Raw genomic sequence first — 20,678 nt, 5'->3', positions numbered from 1 at the left:
TCAGTTCCACAAATGTTTAATCCCAATCGGTGTTTTTATCATTATTTTAGCTAATTCACATGTACACTCAATTCAGGAAAACTATTGTATTATATTTCACACAATCATATTTACCACTATCATCATTTATTTAACATGTCAATAAGCTCGATTGGTAATTGTCGGTTCGGCTTGGGCAATGCTTTAAAGTACCCCGTGTACTCTTAAGTATACATTAATGTACCCCGGGTACGCTAAATATTCTTAAACGTACCGTTGGTCTGTCTGTCAGTGCAGTCACTCACAAACTTTTCAGTGCTTTATCTCAGAAATTCAATATAAGTTTTCAACATGAAACTTTATGGGTGTATAAATATAGCTGAGGAGAGGTGCCATGCACAAGAACCATAACCCGTCGCTTTCTGAAATAAGAGTTATTTCGCTTTGTTGTTTTTGTATGATGTAACTAGGGCTATATCTCAGATACTATACAAGATTTTAACATGAAACTTCATGGGAGTATAATTAACAATGCACAAGAACCATAACCGTATACTTTCTTACGTAACTGTTATTGCCCTTTCTTGTTATTGTTATTTTATGATGTAACTTTTTAGGGCTATATCTCATTTATAGAACCATGCATAAGAACTACAACCCTTCACTTTCTTATATAAGAGTTATTGCCCTTTGTTGTTTTTATATGATGAAACTTTTCAGGGCTTTATCTCAGAAACTATAAATACAAGATTTCAACATGAAATTTCATGGGTGTATAATTGTCAATGAGAATAAGTGCCATGCACAAAAAACATAACCCTAGTACATATGTACATGTCTGATGTTACTTTACAGGACTATATCACAGATACTATACACGATTTAAAGATGAAATTTAATGGATGTTAAGATATCAATGAGGAGAGGTGTCATGCACAAAATCTATAACCCTACACTTTCTTAAATAAGAGTTATTGCCAATTGTTTTTTTTATGTTGTTACTTTTAAATAAGTGAGATAAGGGTACAACCCTTCAAATAAACTTTTCTGTTAGTTCTGCACCCATCAATAATCAAAATTTATTTGGCGGGGGATATCAATTAAACGAATTTGCTTATTATTAGTCTCAACGTTGAAAAAGACTTAATATTTTAAGTAGCAATGAGAATATAAGACACAACAGACTCATCAGTCATCAGTATTATGTTAACATATCTTTAGTCAGTTACTTAACTAGGGCAAATAAAGTTGAAGTTTATCAGGTGGTCTAAAAGTCCTCACCGCCTAGCAGATAAGTCTACAAAGTATTTTAAAACCGGTTCATGAACATGAAATGATAAGTCATTTACGCCATCGGGATTATTTATTTTAAGTCAATATGTTTTTGGAATCTTAAGGCACTCATTGAAAAATACACCACTACATAAATAAATATCTAGGTCAATTGTGATTCTGTCAAGCAATGATTATCATATCAATTATTATCTCCAGAGTTATTCTTTTTTTGTTGCACTTATCATAATCTAACCATCTGCATTATTTTTGCCAAACAGGTGGTTTTGCAATCTGAGCACCACAATCATCAATATTTTTGTGTGGATATAAAGATGTTATAAAAATGTAGGATTTAAAACCTTCAGTTTTATTGTGCTGTACTTGTTTAGGAGATGTGTAATACCAACTGGCTACTTCTGTTTTCAGAACTAAAAGGCACAGAAGGATTTTATTAATATTTTGTTGAGTTCTCAGATTAATCGAGCCCAAAGCACTTCCTGCTACAAAACATATTTTCGAGCAACAACACATATTGATAATATCCATTTTAATGCCGTGCGGGTCTTTACAGTGGAGTGATCGAGTCACACAGATATGTTTGCCGCACTCCATGAATCAGAAGTCTGCGTCTCACGACTAGTCTTGATAAGCTGAATCATGGGCCTGTCGCAACATTGTGGGATGCTTTTTCATGACCATACATTTGGCAGTCTGGAAATAAAGTAAAAGTCATTCATACTTAGCTTAAAAAACAACAACATTTGTTTGCAATAAGAAAAGCATATATTCACTAGATTAAGTGTTCACAAAAAATACTATTTCTGAAAATAAAATTGCAAGAACGATAGTTTTACAGTGAAAAGTATTCATGTTTTATGCATCATAAATATACAATCACATGAAGACACTGAAAAACAACTTTTCATACAAAATAATATAATGGAGCAAAGAGAATGCTATTTTTCATTATATGACACATTAATAAATTAAAATATGAGTAATCTTCTTGTTTAACCTTTTTTCAGGGTTATTTGACAAAAGTGGGACTCTATAACACAGTTTGATATTACATATGAAATATCGTGTCCTTTATAAATTAAAAGAAAATGCAAGGCTCTAAAAACCAATGCACCAACAGAAAGGTACGATGATTATATTCTACATTCTCCCATTATTTTGTTGAATAAACGTTAATGCAAATCTTTACTAAGCAAACTAGAGCTTTGTCACAGACGTGACAAATACCCCCACATGCCGCATTGACACAGACTATTTTGAATGCTGTCTTCACAAAACAAGAGAATCAAATTTATGGCGATTTTTAAGAATGATAATGCCATTATCATTTATGGCCATTTCGACCTTTGAACTCTTGAATTCTTTAGCATGACATGCAGTCCAAATTTATGGCCATTTTTTTTACTTTTGAACTCCAAGTGTGACCTAGACCTTGGAGTCATCAACATAATTCTTTCGCATGACACATCGTCAATCACTGTGAACAAATGAACCATGTATTTTTAAAATCTCACAATAAATGACATAGTTATGGCTCGAACAAGATCATTTATGGCCAATTTTGACCTTTGAACTCACAGTGTGACCTTGACGTTGCAGATATAGACTTAATTCTTTTGCGCGACACACCGTCCAATAATGGTGAACAAATGTGCCAAATGATTTTAAAATCTCACAAGAACAACATAGTTATGGCCTGGACAAGCTCATTTATGGCCTTTTTTAACCTTTGAACTCAAAGTGTGACCTTGATCTTGGAGTTATCGACGTAATTCTTTCGCGCCACACACCGTCCAATGATGGTGAACAAATGTGCCAAATGATTTTAAAATCTCACAATGAATGACATAGTTATTGCCCAGACAAGCTCATTTATGGCCATTTTTAATCTTTGAACTCAAAGTGTGACCTTGACCTTCGAGATATTGAAGTAATTCTTTCGCGCGACACACCGTCACATGATGGTGAACAAATTTGCCAAATGATTTTAAAATCTCACAATAAATGATAAAGTTATGGCCCGGACAAGCATTTGACCCTTGAACTCCAAGTGTGACCTTGATCTTGGAGATATCAACATACTTTTTCACGCAACACACCGTTCCATGATGGTGAACAAATGTACCAAGTTATTTAAAAATCTAACGATTAATGACATAGTTATGGTCCGGACAAACTTTCGGTTTAAAACACACTAAGTGACCTCGTGACCTAGTTTTTGACCCAGCATGACCCATATTCAAACTTGGCCTAAACATCATCAAGATACAACTTGTGACCAAGTTTGGTGAAGATCGGATGAAATTTCGGGACAGACCGACAAACCGACCGACAGTACGACAAAGTGACTCCTATATAGAAATATAAAGCTAATTTATTACCATCAATGCAAACACTCCACAGCTGTTTCCATGGCGCTGTTTGTTGCAAGGTGGCGCTTTGAACTCTGAACTGAATTTTTTCCAAGCCATCGTTCACAATTTGCGCTCGTTGACACATGAACTGGCTGCAACAAATATTTTGTTGGTAAAAATCAACAAAAATCATGTGCCTATATACTTAAGTGGTACTTTATCTATACCAAATTGTTTTGGTAATCAGTTTTCAAACATATATATATATATATATGTGAATCTCTTAACACATTATTGGAAACACATAAGTGTGAGAGATAGGACACAATAATAAATAAGAATGAACTAAGAAAGCAAGCTTAAATTTATATATAGCCTATCATTTTTAAAGTGTTGGTGGTCATAACAATTTAATATTTAAGATAAAGATCCAAATATAGAAAACAAATAAGATTTACAAAGTTTTTTGAATATCTTGTTTGGTATATTGCCTGATGAATGATAACTGGAACTGGCCAAAAAAGCTCCCTAAATGTGACCTTTGATCTCTTGTTAACGCATGCGCTGCAGCTTCTCTACATGGAGAACATATGTGGTAAGCTATATTAAAAATGGCATATTCAATTATCGAATCACAGTTTGGATAAGCTCAGAGACACACATAAAATGCACATACACCAGCTGCTACTGTGACTGCTATATCAAGCAGGTAAGACAAACAAGATGCGTTTGTGAAACACAATGTCCCCCTATATGACGTTTGACCTTGAAGGATGACCTTGACCTTAACCCTTCACCACTCAAAATGTGCAGCTCCATGAGATACACATGCATTTAAAATATAAAATTGCTAGCTTCAATATTGCAGAAGTGACATTACATGAGCAATTTTGACCATATATTTGACCTTGAAGGATGACCTTGACCTTGACCTTTCACCACTCAAAATGTGCAGCTCCATGAGATACACATGCATGCCAAATATCAAGTTGCTATCTTCAATATTGCAAAAGTATTCATAAAATAAGCGATTTGGGCCACATATATTTGACCTCTGACCTTGAAGAATGACCTTGACCTTTCACCACTCAAAATGTGCAGCTCCATGAGATACACATGCATGCCAAATATCAAGTTGCTATCTTCAATATTGCAAAAGTACTCATAAAATGAGCGATTTTGGCCACATATATTTGACCTCTGACCTTGAAGGATGACCTTAACTTTGACCTTTCACCACTCAAAATGTGCAGCTCCATGAGATACATATGCATGCCAAATATCAAGTTGCTATCTTCAATATTGCAAAAGTTATTGCAAATGTTAAAGTTGGCGCAAACAGACCAACCAACCAACAGACAGGGCAAAAAGAATATGTCCCCCACTACTATAGTGGGGGACATAAAAATGAATTACAGCTTTGAACCTTACCAGAACAAATCGAACAATGCCTTGTTGTTACCACCCAACGAGTCGTAAATGGTTACAGTCCTGGACATAACACTTGCAAACAGCAAAACCCAGTGATTGTTGCCTTTACATTGTGGCAGCATAAGTAGATCATACATATTGAAGTCCACCTACAAAATGTGAAATTATAATGTACCTTAAACAATGTATACATTACTAAACAGTGAGAAATTTGCTCAAATTACTTCAAAGAAGTATAGTGGCATGCTAGAATCAAGTACAGTTTAAGTTAACAATAAAACAAAAGATTGTCAGGCAATATGGTACTCCTGGAACAACTTTGTAGAGGTCATCATTTGAAAAGAACATGTAGAATTTATGAAGAACCACCACTTTTACATAAAAATTCATGTCATGTAAAACGAAGACTTTGGCATTCATATCTCACAGACATATCAAGTCATTACCACTGCCACCTTCATCAACATAATTATTGGACACATAGAGAACTACTATATCTCACTACATACAAAATGTGGTAGCCCTAGATCCTACAGTTAAGGACAAGGACGCACGCAGGCACGGACGGACGCACGCATGACGGACACAGGACTATGACATACGCCTCGCTGGCCTTTGGCCAGTGGAGCTAAAAATCAATTAAGGAAGGGAGGGAGCACCCCTCACTAACCCAACCATAAAGGCCCCTGGGCATCTGAAATATGACCACAAGCACTAATAATCATATAATAATGATAAAACCCGGTCACCACTACAATTGTTATGATTGCGAGATATAATGTAAACATTTGCATTACAGGTCAATCTTTTTTCTTCAAGCCCAACACAAAATAACAATGCAAAATTAAAGTTTTAAAGGTTTTCAATGGGTACAAATAGGGTATTTATCTGGACATTGGAAACGTTGAAATACATGAAAATATCATCAAACAACTTAAATGTATTTCATTGTTAAAATATGTTTTTCTTGATTTTTCTCCAAACTTTACACAAATATGGGTGATTTCAAAAATATAAACTAGAAATGGCGCGGTTGAGGCCGACGTGTATCCCCACGCCGCATGTTTGACCCAGGGCTCCCCCAGGGTTGGTAATGGTTTTATGCATAGTTGAGATTGAACGTATTGTCATAAGAGAAGTTCGGTATCAATTAGATGTGAATCGGTGTAGAAATGAAGATATTATAGTAAAAGGCAATTTTGGGTGGGCGTGGCCTATGTGGGCGGGTGCCCCAGGGTTGGTTATGGGGCCATGCATAGTTGAGATTAACCATAATGTCATAAGAGAGGTTCAGTATCAATTTGAAGTGAATCGGTGTAGAAATGAAGAAATTATAGTAAAAGGCAATTTTGGGTGGGCGTGGTCTATGTGGGCGTGGCCAATGTGGGCGGGGCACCCCAGGGTTGGTAATGGGGCCATGTATAGTTGAGATTATCCGTATTGCCATAAGAGAGCTTCAGTATCAATTTGAAGACATTCGGTGTAGTCTCTGGTGCACTCAAAATATGCAGCTCCATGAGATACACATGCATGCCAAATATCAAGTTGCTATCTTGAATATTGCAAAAGTTATGACCAAGGTTAAAGTTTTGGGACACACACACATACAATGACAGACAGGCCAAAAACAATATACCCCCGATCTTTTGATTCAGGGGCATAAAAATGAGTAAAAATCTCTGACCCGGCCCCACCCCAACCCACATAACTTTTGACCCAGGGGTCAGATCAAAATTCCAAATAGTGCAGGGTCGCACATATGCTCATAGCTACCATGTGTGTAAGTTTCAAGGTTCTAGTGCTTATAGTGTAGGAGGAGAAAGTGGCCAGGACGGACAGAAGACGGAGATAACCACAATATCCCCACTTTTTCTCCGAAAAGCGTGGGGATATTGAAGCCTAAATGAAAAAATTTCTCAAATTTTAGATGTTAAGTTATGGCAACAGTTTTGTTTGTATTGCATAGGGAAAGGGTTCAAGTTTTATAAATGAGTAGGGCCGTTCTGTCAGATGTAATCACTTTTTCACAACAAAAGATGTTAACCAAATGTTTTGAATTTTTTTTTATAAATGTACATGTCTTTTGCACTTAATAAAATCCCATTAAAACATGTTATCAATATTTTGTGTGTTTTGTCAACATGCAGTATGTTCTTAAGCAAAATTTAAATACAAAATCAGAAGTGTTCTAAAAAAAAAATATGGAAAAATTAAATTTTCATGTTTTTTAACACATATTTTTCAAAACTATACTCCTAAAAGTTTTTTACCTGGCCTCAAAGCAGTGTATCTTAAAGGAAAAACTCAGATTTATCAAAATATAGGATGACCTTCAAATATATGTGAAGTTTTTTTTTATTATATAAGAAAATCTGCAAAAACTAGCTTTTGCCAAAACTGTATACAATTTTCAAACATGTGTACACTTGGGACACTTACATGACTTTTGTATACAAGTTAAATAAGCAAACCATTCAACATATATAAATACTTTTTAAATTTGTATTACATTTGACTATACAAATTAATGTTTCCCCAAATAATGTTCTGTGTCCGTTTGATGATTTAAGGTTGATGTTTAGAGATTTAAGGTTATTTGTACTTGACAACTTTAGTTATCATTTATTCTAAGAAATACCCAAACAGTCAGTAATATAGAATACAAATTAAATTTGCATAAAATATTCTTATAAAATTATAAGATAAGTTACAGGGAACTTGAATTGTTTGCTGAAACGATCTAGCATGATTTTAGGCCAAATCTGTACACTTGGGACATTTTCAAAATGGATGAAAATCTGAAGAAAAATAGCATAACTTTTATATGTATTTCATTTGAGGTATTTTTGTGGCCCTAAATATGTTTATAACCGATGGGATATCAGAGGCATAAGGAATCTCCATAATTATGCAGTCTGTCATAGATCTGTATTTTCAATAAAACAACACATATATTTCACAAATTGTAGATACATTTGACCTGGTTTTAAATATTTTTCACATAGTTGTATATATTTTACTTTGGTTTCATAATTTATCTTGTTCTATATAATAAAGATCTATTATAAATTGCTCTCTATATGCTGGAGATCTATATGCTGGGCATTGTTCTCTATACAAATGGGTAGCATACCTTGTTCTCTACATATCAAATGATGTTCTCTACATATTAAACATTGTTCTCTATGGCATTGACCTTGATCTTTAAATATAAGACATTATGCCTCTTCTATATGTTGGAATTTGATATATATATAAGACATTGCTCTCTATACTTGAAGTTGATCTAATATTGTGTTCTCTATATATTGGACGCTTTTCTATAAATATTGAACATGGTTCTGTATACAAATACATGTTTATATTTTTTCATAACAGTTGACCTCGTTTTCTATAATATGTGTCTTGTTCTGATAAAACTGGGCTAAATTCATGTGCGTAAAGTGTCGTCCCAGATAAACCTTTGCAGTCCGCACCGGCTTATCAGGGACGACACTTTCCGCTTAAACTTGATTTTTGGTAAGAAGGGACTTCCTTCAAACTAAAAATACCATAAAAGCGGAAAGTCTCGGCTCTGATTAGCCTGTGCAGTCTGCACAGGCTAATCAGGGACGAGACTTTACGCACATGAATTAAGCCCAGTTTTCTCAGAACAAGACACATATAATTCACTGTTCTATATTTAGACCTTGCTCTCTATATATTAAACATTATATTCTCTATATATCGGACCTTGTTCTTTATAAATTAGACCTTGTTCTTTTTATACTTTATACATTAAACACGATGTCCTCTTACTTGACCTTCCTCTGTAATACAATATATCCTCTATATATTTTGGTAATGTGTCATTAAAAATGAATGAAATAATAATAAGTGCTGTACCGTTGTTTATCGAAGGTTTTAACATGGTTTTTAGTTTAGATGTGTAGGAATTGTACCACAAGGGTGACAGTCTGCGTGGTTTAATTATAAGTGTCTGAAAGACTTTTTCATCCATCATATTTGACATTTGACCATGTTCAACTTTTATATTGGCTTTTTTTCAGTTGCTTTTGAATGCTTTATTAAATCAAAATTTAATCATTAATTCCGCTATAATGTAAGTTTGTTTTCACTTTCTTGAGGTTTATAAGAAAAACATTCATTTTGTGTCCCAAGTGTACATGTACAACATTTAATAACCAACTTCAGGCTAACATTGAAGATAATTGGAGAAACATTTTGATTAAAATTGACATTAATTTGAGAAGAGGAAACGTGTTTTTGTAATAATGTTATGGTAAAGTCAAATATAATTCCCACACATTATCATTTATATGCTTATATTTTTCTTCTGAAGACAAAATATGGAGACATACCCATATAATAAGAGTAGTTAACCCCCAGAGTGAAGACAACACCTTTTTCTCTTGGAGATTACATCTTCTGTGTACTTCTTTCCAGAAAATTAGTGCCTTTGTTTATTTTTTAAAAGCTATCACCTGTCCATCAAACATGATAAAAAATTCGTACACTTGGTACAATGCAATATTTGTCTTGCAAAAAAAGTTCACAAGGTTTTGGCATCAAATTTTCAGTACATCTAGTGATAAGCATTAATGGTTTGAAGAAAATGATGTAAAACCTTGAAAATTCTATCTTATGAAAAATTTAAAATAACTTTCTTGCAAAATGTACACTTGTGACAGGGACAAATTCTGACCACATTTAGTATTCAGCTGTTCAAAATTTACATGAACAAATAATTGTATAAATACCTGTACAAATGTGTAGAAAAAACATGTGACAGGTTAAAAGGACACTTTTTGCCTATAAATATTGAAGCACTTTATGATCCCATCTCTTAATATACATGAAGAGAGTTGAAAATTGTGGCACAAAATTGACAAGAACATCATTGCTTTGAACACTTGCTACAAAAGATATCAACCTAAGTAAGAAGCATTGTTTTATTTTTCTTAAAGCATATGAATTTTTATATTCATTAAATGATGGCAATACCTAATATTTCTGAAAGTTTTATTGAAGTATAGAATTGAAAATTGCCTTTTACATAAAATGTCACGCAAAACCAGTACACTTGGGGCAATTTTAAGGATATTTTTCAATATATTTTGTTAATGAAGAAAGTTATTGAGAAGAATTTTCACATTTAAGTTAATCACATGGAAACACTTCTGTAAGATAGAAAAAGAACTCAAACATGCTTAATGGTAAGAAAATAAATGCATGTTTTATTTAGGCTTCATTAATTTTTAAATCACCCATAGGATATGATGCGGCATTTGTCTTTACGGAATATAAAAAAAATCAATCATTTTTACCCGTAAGTTGGCGCTGTAATAAATTTGCTATTCTGTGTGCTCTTTTACCAAGCTTGATTAGGAATTTTTGAAAACGCGTCATGGAGATTTTCTTTCACCATTAAAAATAATAGTTCACGGATTCAAACCATAATTCCTGATTAATATGTTGCTACAGTGGAATCCTGTTCTTAGCATACCATGTCAGCCAAAATTATGCTAATAACAGGAATATGCTATTAACCGGAACACACATTTTAGCATAAATATAGCAACTGGGGGCATACAATAAGTCAAATCTGTTAATAATTGATCGTCAAAGTGAAATTTAAATTCAACATTGTATATGATTGATGTTTAAGATAACTATTTATCAAATGGAATTGTATTCTTAGGTATTTGCATTTGCATTTGAGCATATTTTTGCAAATTTAAAGCATATTTTCTTGGCATTCTGAGAATGTTCTATGCTATAAAGACTTTAAGTGAATTCTGAATATTGGGGTTAAAAATTATGCTATTAATAGAAGAAAAATACATTAAAATTTAAGAATTAATCTGTGCTTTGACATTCTATATGCTAATAACAGGAATATGCTATTATCAGGTATGTTAATAAGCGGAATCCAGAAATTATCCTTCAGTCTGACAGAATTTCGTAGCCTGTCAGACCAAACATCTGACAGATTATTTTACATTTTGCGGTGTCTGACTTGGCTTCTCACTTTTGAGTACATGATGCTAAATGTTTTAGATTCAACACTAGTTTCCTCAACCTCAGGACACCAGAGCTCCTGTGATGCAAATATACTTAAAGAAATATTTTTTTTTCCTGCAAATTGTGTTTAGTTCCTCACTTCTTGTAAAAAAAAAAAACCTGTTACCCTCCGATTGACTGTCAATTTAAAAAGCAAACTTCAATACATATTCCTGTTTGTATTCTTGTATGAAAATGTCCACAACATATGGGCGTAGTTATATGGGGACTGAATATTCAAATACTGGTTCTAGGCCCAGGAAACGGACTCGAAAGCATTTAAAATAAGTAGGAATTACTTTCTATGCAATCGAGCTAAAATAAATAGGTTTAAACTAATATTCAAATACATGTAGGTTAAGAAGTACAGTAAATGACATGACAAAATGCTGTTAGAACATATCATCATTCTTAATTCTAAACCAGCTATACATGACATTATTCTTAAGAGGGGCATTTCAGAATAAAGATAAAAAGATACAAACGATTCGCAATAGAAAAATTATTTACTGCAAATATTTTTTATCGAAATTATTTCCGTCAAGACATGTTGTACAATAGCATGCCATGGTTAAAATGAGTGTGTAATACAATGCCTAAACTCTTTCTGCAAAGTTTGGGAAGTCTGCTTAAGGGACATTTAAATGGAAGGACAGATGAAAGGTAACTCATTATAGTGCCACCAATGTAATTATTATGCAATTTTTTCGCAGTTCAGAGCTGAAAATAACATCCCAGATTTTAATTATGCACTGCCAAGTTATTCAATAAATAGTAAATTGTAAACATTTCAATTATGAAAAATTAAACAACTTGTAATTCAGACACAACTCACATTTTACCTGTTGTTAGCTTTGAACAAGCTTATTGGCCTCGGTGAAAAATAATTTACACTGAAGTTGAGAAAAGTCCTCGCGAACTCAGTGCCCCAGATAATTATTTGGGAAATAGGGTTTTCAACCATTGATTTTGAAAAATAGGGTGATTCCATTCTTCATATAGGGTAAAATGAGTAATAAAAATGCATACCTTAAAATAATTGCTGATTTACTTCCGTTGACGCTGCACACTTGTATTGATTCAATAGAACTGTAAACTATCATCATAAATTTTAAAAAACTGATGTTTCGTAATATGTTTAATCCTTGAAACTGTCCATGATATAAACTTTAAAAAATGTCGACAATTTCTAACTTCTTTTTATACTTTTGACAGGTTTGTTAAGTCACAGACTTTCCATCATGTTTTTTGGATGTCAACTCATTTGCTGTATACACAGTTTTTAACAAAATCGATAACACAAATGATTCGGCACTGATTGCCTTTTGCTTTCTTGATTCGAAAAAGTTTGCGATCGGCTGATATTTTGGCGCAACAATCTCGGACGTCTATCGACCTCTCTTAGCTATTTTTATTTCGCATTGTAATAGAAACTGAAAGTACAGACGCTTTACAAATACATGCACAATGAGCGACGAATTAGGTCAGATTGAAAACGCATAGCGTTTGAATAACTAATTACTATGACCGTTTGCTGAGCTTGCTGAATGTAAGCGTCACCGCATTACGATAACAATTCCAAAGAGAAAATAACTAAAATGAGCAAAGCATTTTTAATCGAAGTTTTGTATTGTTAATTTGACGAATTTGCGTAAAAGTCAAATTGGTTGCGTTTTCAATACTCATGATATTGTATTTCTTTGCATTTTTAAACATTTTAATAGGGTGAAAGACGCAGATACGCAGCTTATCTGGGGCACTGAGAACTGGTTAACAGACATAATATTTTGGATAATTGTAAAAGTTAGGACAGCAGATATACATGTATGGGGAGAACGAGAAACGTAAACAATGTTAACCAGAAAGGCACAATCACAGGCAATCGGCACCTGTGTCGGAAGCAATTATTAAGAATCATTAAGAAAGTAAATCGATAGACACAGAGAACCTACACTTGCGCACCCATTGAGCAATTCTTATCAGTCATCGTCGTGATTTTCGCAAAAGTTTTAACAGCCGTTAGACATTTATGGTCGATTTTCTTATTAAGCGAATGGCAACAATTTTTTGATCGACTAGTTTGCAGACAAAATATAAAGCACTTACCGCGTGTCACTGTTAAACTTTAAACAGGTCGTCACATAAACTCGCAGAAGATGTGAAAAAGGCACCATAATGGTGGCAGCCATTTTTTCAAAACAAACCAGTTTCGCACCATGTGGCAAATATAACAAGAGCTCTGATTGGCTAATGCCATAATCTAAAAATAAATGCTGGTCGAGCAGGATTTTTCTGCTCGAGCAGAAAAAATGCTGGTCGAGCAGTAAATTTGCTGCTCGAGCAGCATTTTGCTGGTCGAGCAGCATTTAAATGCTGCTCAAGCAGCATTTTTTCCTGCTCGAGCAGAAGTTAAAGTTTCGACCCCTTTGGTATCCCATAGTACCCGGGGTACATGTAAGTATTACCCGAGCCGACAATGACCAATTGAGCGTTAATGAGTGGCGTTTCCTCGCGTCAATCAAACATTATCAGCATATGTCATTTGGTAGAAGTTGAATAAAAAAGATCGAGACCAGAGTGCCTTATTATCGTTTAAAAACAATGCACTCGATTAAATTTGATCGTTTATGTTATGCGCATTATTTTTCAACAACTGTTAAAGTTATCTTTAGATGCCGTTTTATATTTTATAATGTCGAAATGTTTGATACAAAATAAATTAACGCTAAAAAATCTAACAACAAATAATATTTTTGATCAGACTCCAGTATCTAGTAAGTACAACATAATCGGCTTAAACAGACTTGACGGTGATATAAAAGTATAATTAAAACATTCGCATAGTAAATATCTAAAGCCATATCGGGAACAAAATCTAGCGTTTACTTTCGAAACACCAGTATTTTATAAGACACGACCAATTGTACACAACTGCGCTTGATAGTCTATCTTAAGGTCATGATAAGCAATAAAACGAGCTTCATTATCGCATTAATATGACCAATTGCAATGCATATATTATATAAGTTTAAAAATTGTTTTGAAACGGTACATACACTTATTTAACTCTGATGCTCTGACTAAAATGACTTAAATTGTTTTCGTTTTGACACCAATCGCTAAGCAGAACCACAGGTGGTTAGCGTGTGGCTATGATATTAATTAGTGAAAACATCATTTTGAATGATAAATAATCATATTATAACGAAAAATTAACTTTTCTGAAAAAAAAATTTCACTATCAAATATATATATAACAAGGTATGCAACTCAAAATCACCCCAAAACGGGGTGCATCGCTTTGAACAGCCATATCTTCATCAATTGTGCAGCGATTTTCACGATCTCGGTCTTATTCAACGCAGAAATGAATTTCCTTTCTGGAAATGTATATGTCTTGCAATATTTTTACAAATGCTGGGTCAACTTTTAAGAAATAACACGATACACAACACGCATGACCCAGTTGACAGTGATCATGTATTCTTTATGAATGAAATCTCCAGTCGTAAAGACACACCTCCGCATTGGACCAATGAAATCACTCGTATGTTTAAAATGTCAGTTAGTTGAAATGTATGTAAACAAAGGTTTCAAACGGCGCTGGACAGTTAGTCTTGATGCAGAATGTAACGACAAGAACGGTAATAATGTTTTTTCATACGTTTTATTGAATTATGGTATCGAACTACATGAACTTTGTAGGGAAGTTGCCCTTTACTCCGTGAAGATTTCAGTCTTAAAGACAGCATGATCACTGTCAACTGGGTCATGCGTGTTGTGTATCGTGTTATTTCTTAAAAGTTGACCCAGCATTTGTAAAAATATTGCAAGACATATACATTTCCAGAAAGGAAATTCATTTCTGCGTTGAATAAGACCGAGATCGTGAAAATCGCTGCACAATTGATGAAGATATGGCTGTTCAAAGCGATGCACCCCGTTTTGGGGTGATTTTGAGTTGCATACCTTGTTATATATATATTTGATAGTGAAATATTTTTTTTTTCAGAAAAGTTAATTTTTCGTTATAATATGATTATTTATCATTCAAAATGATGTTTTCACTAATTAATATCATAGCCACACGCTAACCACATGTGAGCAGAACGAAAATTAGCGACTCTATTAAAAGGGCTTCTTTACAGATTATTGTATTTATAAAAGTCATTTTACTCGGAAACGACGTCAGCGCCAAATGAATCAAAGTCTCGTTCCAAGCCACATTAATGTAAATTTCCCTAAAATGTATTTTCTCATTAAACCTAGATACTTGGAGTAATTAAAATTCTTATAATATGAAGAACAAAAACGTTTATGGCCTTCGATCGGATTCGAAACCGAGATCTTCGAGATGACAGATATAGCATCCAGCAACCAGTGAGACATAATACTTGCGTAAGAACCTAATAGCGTATTGCAGACGTTATGCAAGTAATGCATAAATAAACAATGTTCAGAATAAAAAAAACGTTACAAATGTTTTAAAATGCTTTCTGTTTTGAATGAGGATGGTTCCAAAAACAACACTTTATGTTTACATGTTCTTTGTCATGAGTGATATTTCTCTTGTTTGAATTCAATTTATGATTTTGAGAATCGATAACCTTTTTGAAAATCGTCGTTTTTGTCAATCTGTGACCAAGTAACTTTAATTGACGGGCCGCAGTGTGAATTGTGACAACGCGGTATCAGTCTTCAGCAAAATAATTTTCAAGGTTTTCAAAATTGAGAAACAAAGAACGCTCCTACGTTCGATGTCATGTTAACAGTGACTTATATACCGGAACATCAGCATGGTAAACAAACAACAAGATATAGTCTTCCAAAAACGATAGACAAACGTAGTTTTTTTTCTAAACATTGATACAATTTTAATTTTGTTCGCAAAGAATAACTTTATGCCAAAACTTAGTTTCAAAAAAAAAAATAAGTTAAACTACATGTTTTTTTCCATACCCTCCGCTCCTCATGACTGAGTCCCGGAGTCCTGATAGGCGCGTGTGGCACGGTCTCGTCCCTCTCCCGCCATGCCGGAAGTGGATCCACTGGGATCCCTTCACAGATCTCTTTTAATGACGACATTTCTTGTATCTGAGAACGGTTTTATTCACTGCAATTTTTCTGCTCGATATATTCAAATTCTTCTTCAATTAATAAGCATATAAACAGTCAGATTCTTGGAATATAATCAAGTGATCAGTCCACACCGCGGTGAAACTCCTAAATGTTAGGCACTCGACCTTATAAAATGAAGCACTGATGAAAAATGGGACAATCTTAAGCTTGCATTATCATCTCTTATCATGCTAATATGTCGACCCTTATCAAGGTGACAGCGAAAGAAGAAATGTTAATGCTGCTTACGTTATCTTAACAGGTCATGAAATAAAAACAACTTAAATGTTTAAGACAATGTTGACGAAACAATGTCTGCATTCATTAAAGGGCTGTATACTTAAGGACGTACGCGGCAGTTTAGTTTTACGTAAATTTGTTTTGACTGTAACACCGGTTGCGCAATAGGTGTATACTTTTTCGGATATTCGAACTAAAACGGGATGCATATTCAATAAGGGAATGATACCAAGAAATAAAGTATAATGAAGTAAAGAAAATTGATAAACAACTTTAGTCCCTAAATTACACGATAAGAATCGACCATTATCCCAACGACCACACAAACCTTTTTTATCACGTGATTGTAACGAGAAGCATAAATCTTAATACGGAAAAAACATCGTTATAACTGAAAATGTTTGTGTCGCAAGTAAGACTTGTTTAAACGGATAGCTTTCCTTCAAATTAAGCAATTTGTGATCGAATCAGCATATGTTTAAAACATGTCATCACAATATATCTGTTATATATAAACTATAATCAAAATCGTTATGTGCATTTTATGTTATGCTTCAAAATAAATCATAACACTTTTATAACTTTAATTTCTCAAACAACTGCTAAATGTATCCACTTTTAGGTAGTGTTGTTTGAGATCATTTACTACATAGAATATCTGATGAATTAAAATCATTCATCCATGACGCTGAGATACGTCTAATCCATGTGCGGATGTGATTGCATCTTGCCGCACGTGCAAATAGTTATACTCGAATATTATTAATTTTTGCTCGCTTAATTTATTTCTATATTACCAATATGATTCGAAAAAAGTAACATTTTGCTTATTTTTGGCAAGCAATTGATTTAAAAAAACAACATTGATGTACACTAAGGCACGTACAGGCTGCATGGTCAATCGTTAAGCAAAGTATTTTCAAGAACACACGTGCAACACACGTGGTACCGCACGTGCAACCAATTTATAGTACACACATAACGTCAGAGAAAACGAATGCAACGCAATCTAAATCTGTGTAACTTAATATTTTTTGATATTTATTTGTATTTTTGTGACACGTTGAAATACTTAGGACACGACATGCAATCACGTGTAGCATACTGGAATGGGAAAACAACAGCCTTTAAAATACAACTATATAATGGGCTCTAAATAAGATATATTCGTCGAACATTTGACAGAACATTGACCCGCATAAGATGTGTTTGAATTTAGCATCTATTGTTTGATTGCGAGTTGTATTTTGAACTGTAACTGTGAACAAAAGAGTCTGGTTAAAGTAACATTACTATTTAAAATCAACGAAAATTTCGTACAATTGTTCGTAAAATAAACTTAACCAATTAAAAATCAGTGTTCCTTATGGCAATTGCCGAAATTTCAACGTCAGATGTGGTCTGGTAAAATAGATGTTTGTAGATACTAAATGCTCGTTTTTAGTATTATTTTGCATATCTATTCATACGACACATGAACACTAAAATGGTGTTCGTGTGTCGTTTGAATAGATATATTCGCGGGAATTAATTGTGGCCATAAATAAATAAAAACGAGCATTTTGTATCTACAAAAATCTATGTAATCATACCACATCTAGCGTTGAAATTTTGGCTATTGCTATACGGAACACTGATTGTTAAGGTGTTAACTTTATTTTACGAAATACTTAACGAAATTTTCGTTGATTTTGAGCGTTATAGAGACTTTAATTAGTTTTTATCCCCCTCCAAAGGCGGATGGATATAGAATTGCGTTGTCCATCCGTACGGCAGTCCGTCCGCCCGTCTGTAACAAATACAATGTTTGTGCCGAGGATATCGATTCAACGAATTTGCTTGTTTCTCTCTGTTTTCATATTTCTTTTTAATAACCCACGAGCCATTTGGGTCAGTTAGGATGAAATCTATATGCGGGAAGGTATTAAAAGTTGAACGTAAGAAATTACATGTATATATGTTTTAATTTTCCAAATAGCCTATCACTTGTTGATATCCATTTGATGTTTTATGATATGAAATCAAATTTTAATTATAATTATAAATTGACACAGAGAATTCCATTATTTTCAACGGTTTGGATCTAGCAAACATTATGCTATATATATGTAATAAAAGATAATTAAAACTACCGCGTACGTTCTTATAATGTATTCTGTACTTTAGAATATGTGAGTCATTGTAGATTATAAAACAAAATACTGATTTAAGTAGTGTTACATTACATTGGCGTATCAACATCTAATAGATTACCGGTATTATAATTTTAAAAACTCAATTGAGATAACATGTTCACGTAGGTAGTGAATGACTGTTTAACATATACGATATAATTACATTCTGTAGTATCTCTATTCACGTGAAAACTTGTTTGTAGTATGTAAACGTTTTTCTAAAAATGCAATACTTTTTTTGGATTATGTTTTTACCGTACACGAAATGTGAAGATAAACTTGTTTTTCATATATATTTTCTCAACAATTCCAGTAATATCTTACTGCGTATATATACATGTATGCATACAAATGGTATGCCGTGAATTGGTTGTCATGTCAAGAATCACAATTCAAACCGTTGATATGGCCCTTAAAGTGTATTGTATACGTCTTGTTTAAGTTGAATTCTTAACGTAATGTAATGATCTCGATACACATTTTTTCTTATTTGTATTTCCATTATATTCAAATCTACATTTGCATACAGCCATATTTTGGTCAATTCATGTCAAGAATTACAAATAAAACCATTGATATGCCCCTTTGTATGCCAATATAAAAGTAGATTTAAATCTAAGTGAAAAATGTAAGTTTATAAGGCACCAAACAAAAAACAAGATGAAAATAATGCCAATATAAAAGTAGATTTAAATCTAAGTGAAAAATATAAGTTTATAAGGCACCAAACAAAAAACAACATGAAAATAATACATTTAAACAAACACTGGTTAGGTCATGCCAAGAATTATAATAAATACCGTCGATATATACCCCCTTAAATGTTTTTGTATACATCGTGTTTTTAATTGGATGCTCTATTAACTTACTTTTACTGGTCTCGCTACACATTACTTATGTTTGCATTTAAATTTAAATACACTTTTGCACTACCATACAAAAAACATGCACTAACATGTGTTTTGACGTGTACCATTTACATGATATCCACTTTTTAAACTGTATTTTACTACACGCAGTTTAATTGCAGTTGTGAACAAACGACCTTGGTGATATATGTTTTTCTTTTCATTTTTGTATAAAGTTATAACTCATAAAACTTTTGGGTAAATTTGAACAAAATCTACGTATGGGATGTCATGTAAAAATAAAAATGATTTATATGCATTTTATTAATTTTCATATGTGAAATCATGTTGTTGTTTTTTCTGTTTTGTTAACAATTTAACATAAAAAAACATGAATCAGTCGATTCATGTTTAAAAACAAAATTGCTGTTGTAAGTATATCAGTAGTGCATATCTTAAGAGAAATAGGGGTTATTTTCAACAGTTTTTTTTTATTATTTTATTAGATTTTTAATGTGTGTAACTTATTTGTGAATTGTTCTTAAACTAAAAAAGGTTTGTTGTTAAAATGCGAATAAAAAATTAACAACACAGGTGGTCACCACCGGTGACCCATGATTTTTATTTAATTTTCTATCAACAACAGATGGTTCTACCTAAATACCAAAAAATATCTTATTCTATGTATTACAAAAATACATTAAAACTGCATCATACGTCCTCAAGTACCAACTTTCAAAAGTTCTTAGTCTAAAATTTTCTTGAACATGCGCTTTGCAACTACCAATTTACGTTGCTATTTGCAATCGACGTTTACGAATGCGCGCGAGAAAGCAATCGGATCCCGGAAACAAGTGGCTGGCACAACAAAAGTAGAGATAGGTAATTCCGGATCTCAACAGTTTGGAAGCACGTGATTAATCAGAAGGGGAGATTATTCCAACAATGTTTTTCTTTATTCTTCTCGAACGTTTCTAATTACGATTTCTCCATATTTGGCCATGCAACAATCATTCATAATTTATCTTTTTGTTATGCCATATATGGTTAGGATTACCATGAATGGTAAAAAACGGCCAGAGACCAAACGACGGCTGTTAGCCAGACTACAGTATAACAGCGGGCTTAAAGGGGCAGGGTGATCTCTTTTTGAAAATGTGTTGGATGGTTAACTTTGT

The 20,678-nt window shown here is 33.3% G+C and overlaps 2 protein-coding genes across 5 annotated transcripts in view; both read right to left on the bottom strand.

Moving 5' to 3' along the window:
• The window catches only part of LOC127881322 (urocanate hydratase-like), a 32,129-nt gene extending 15,657 nt beyond the window's left edge, over positions 1 to 16,472 (bottom strand). Inside the window, exon 1 of the mRNA XM_052429085.1 lies at positions 16,080 to 16,472. Within this exon, the coding sequence (XP_052285045.1) occupies positions 16,080 to 16,205 (126 nt within the window). The 5' untranslated portion in view covers positions 16,206 to 16,472. The remainder of the gene's footprint in view (positions 1 to 16,079) is intronic.
• On the bottom strand, positions 1,596 to 13,289 carry LOC127881341 (uncharacterized). Of its 4 annotated transcripts, none has more exons than XR_008050019.1 (4): positions 13,227 to 13,289; positions 5,058 to 5,206; positions 3,654 to 3,778; positions 1,596 to 1,965 (listed from the first exon to the last, which is right to left on the bottom strand). XR_008050019.1 is itself a non-coding variant. In XM_052429107.1 (3 exons), the coding sequence occupies exons 1-3, from the start codon at positions 5,192 to 5,194 to the stop codon at positions 1,910 to 1,912; spliced, it is 318 nt and encodes a 105-aa protein (XP_052285067.1). In that variant the 5' UTR covers positions 5,195 to 5,206; the 3' UTR covers positions 1,596 to 1,909. The 4 variants fall into 4 exon arrangements, 1 of the variants encoding a protein (XP_052285067.1); XR_008050018.1 differs by lacking the exon at positions 13,227 to 13,289 and adding an exon at positions 12,150 to 12,393; XR_008050021.1 differs by lacking the exon at positions 13,227 to 13,289 and adding an exon at positions 9,419 to 10,834.
• Positions 16,473 to 20,678: the final 4,206 nt, after the last annotated feature.

Source organism: Dreissena polymorpha, chromosome 1 (genome assembly GCF_020536995.1).
Source record: "Dreissena polymorpha isolate Duluth1 chromosome 1, UMN_Dpol_1.0, whole genome shotgun sequence".
NCBI lineage: Eukaryota > Metazoa > Mollusca > Bivalvia > Myida > Dreissenidae > Dreissena > Dreissena polymorpha.
Note: the sequence above shows the minus strand (reverse complement) of the source record. Positions and strands in the feature narration are given on the sequence as shown.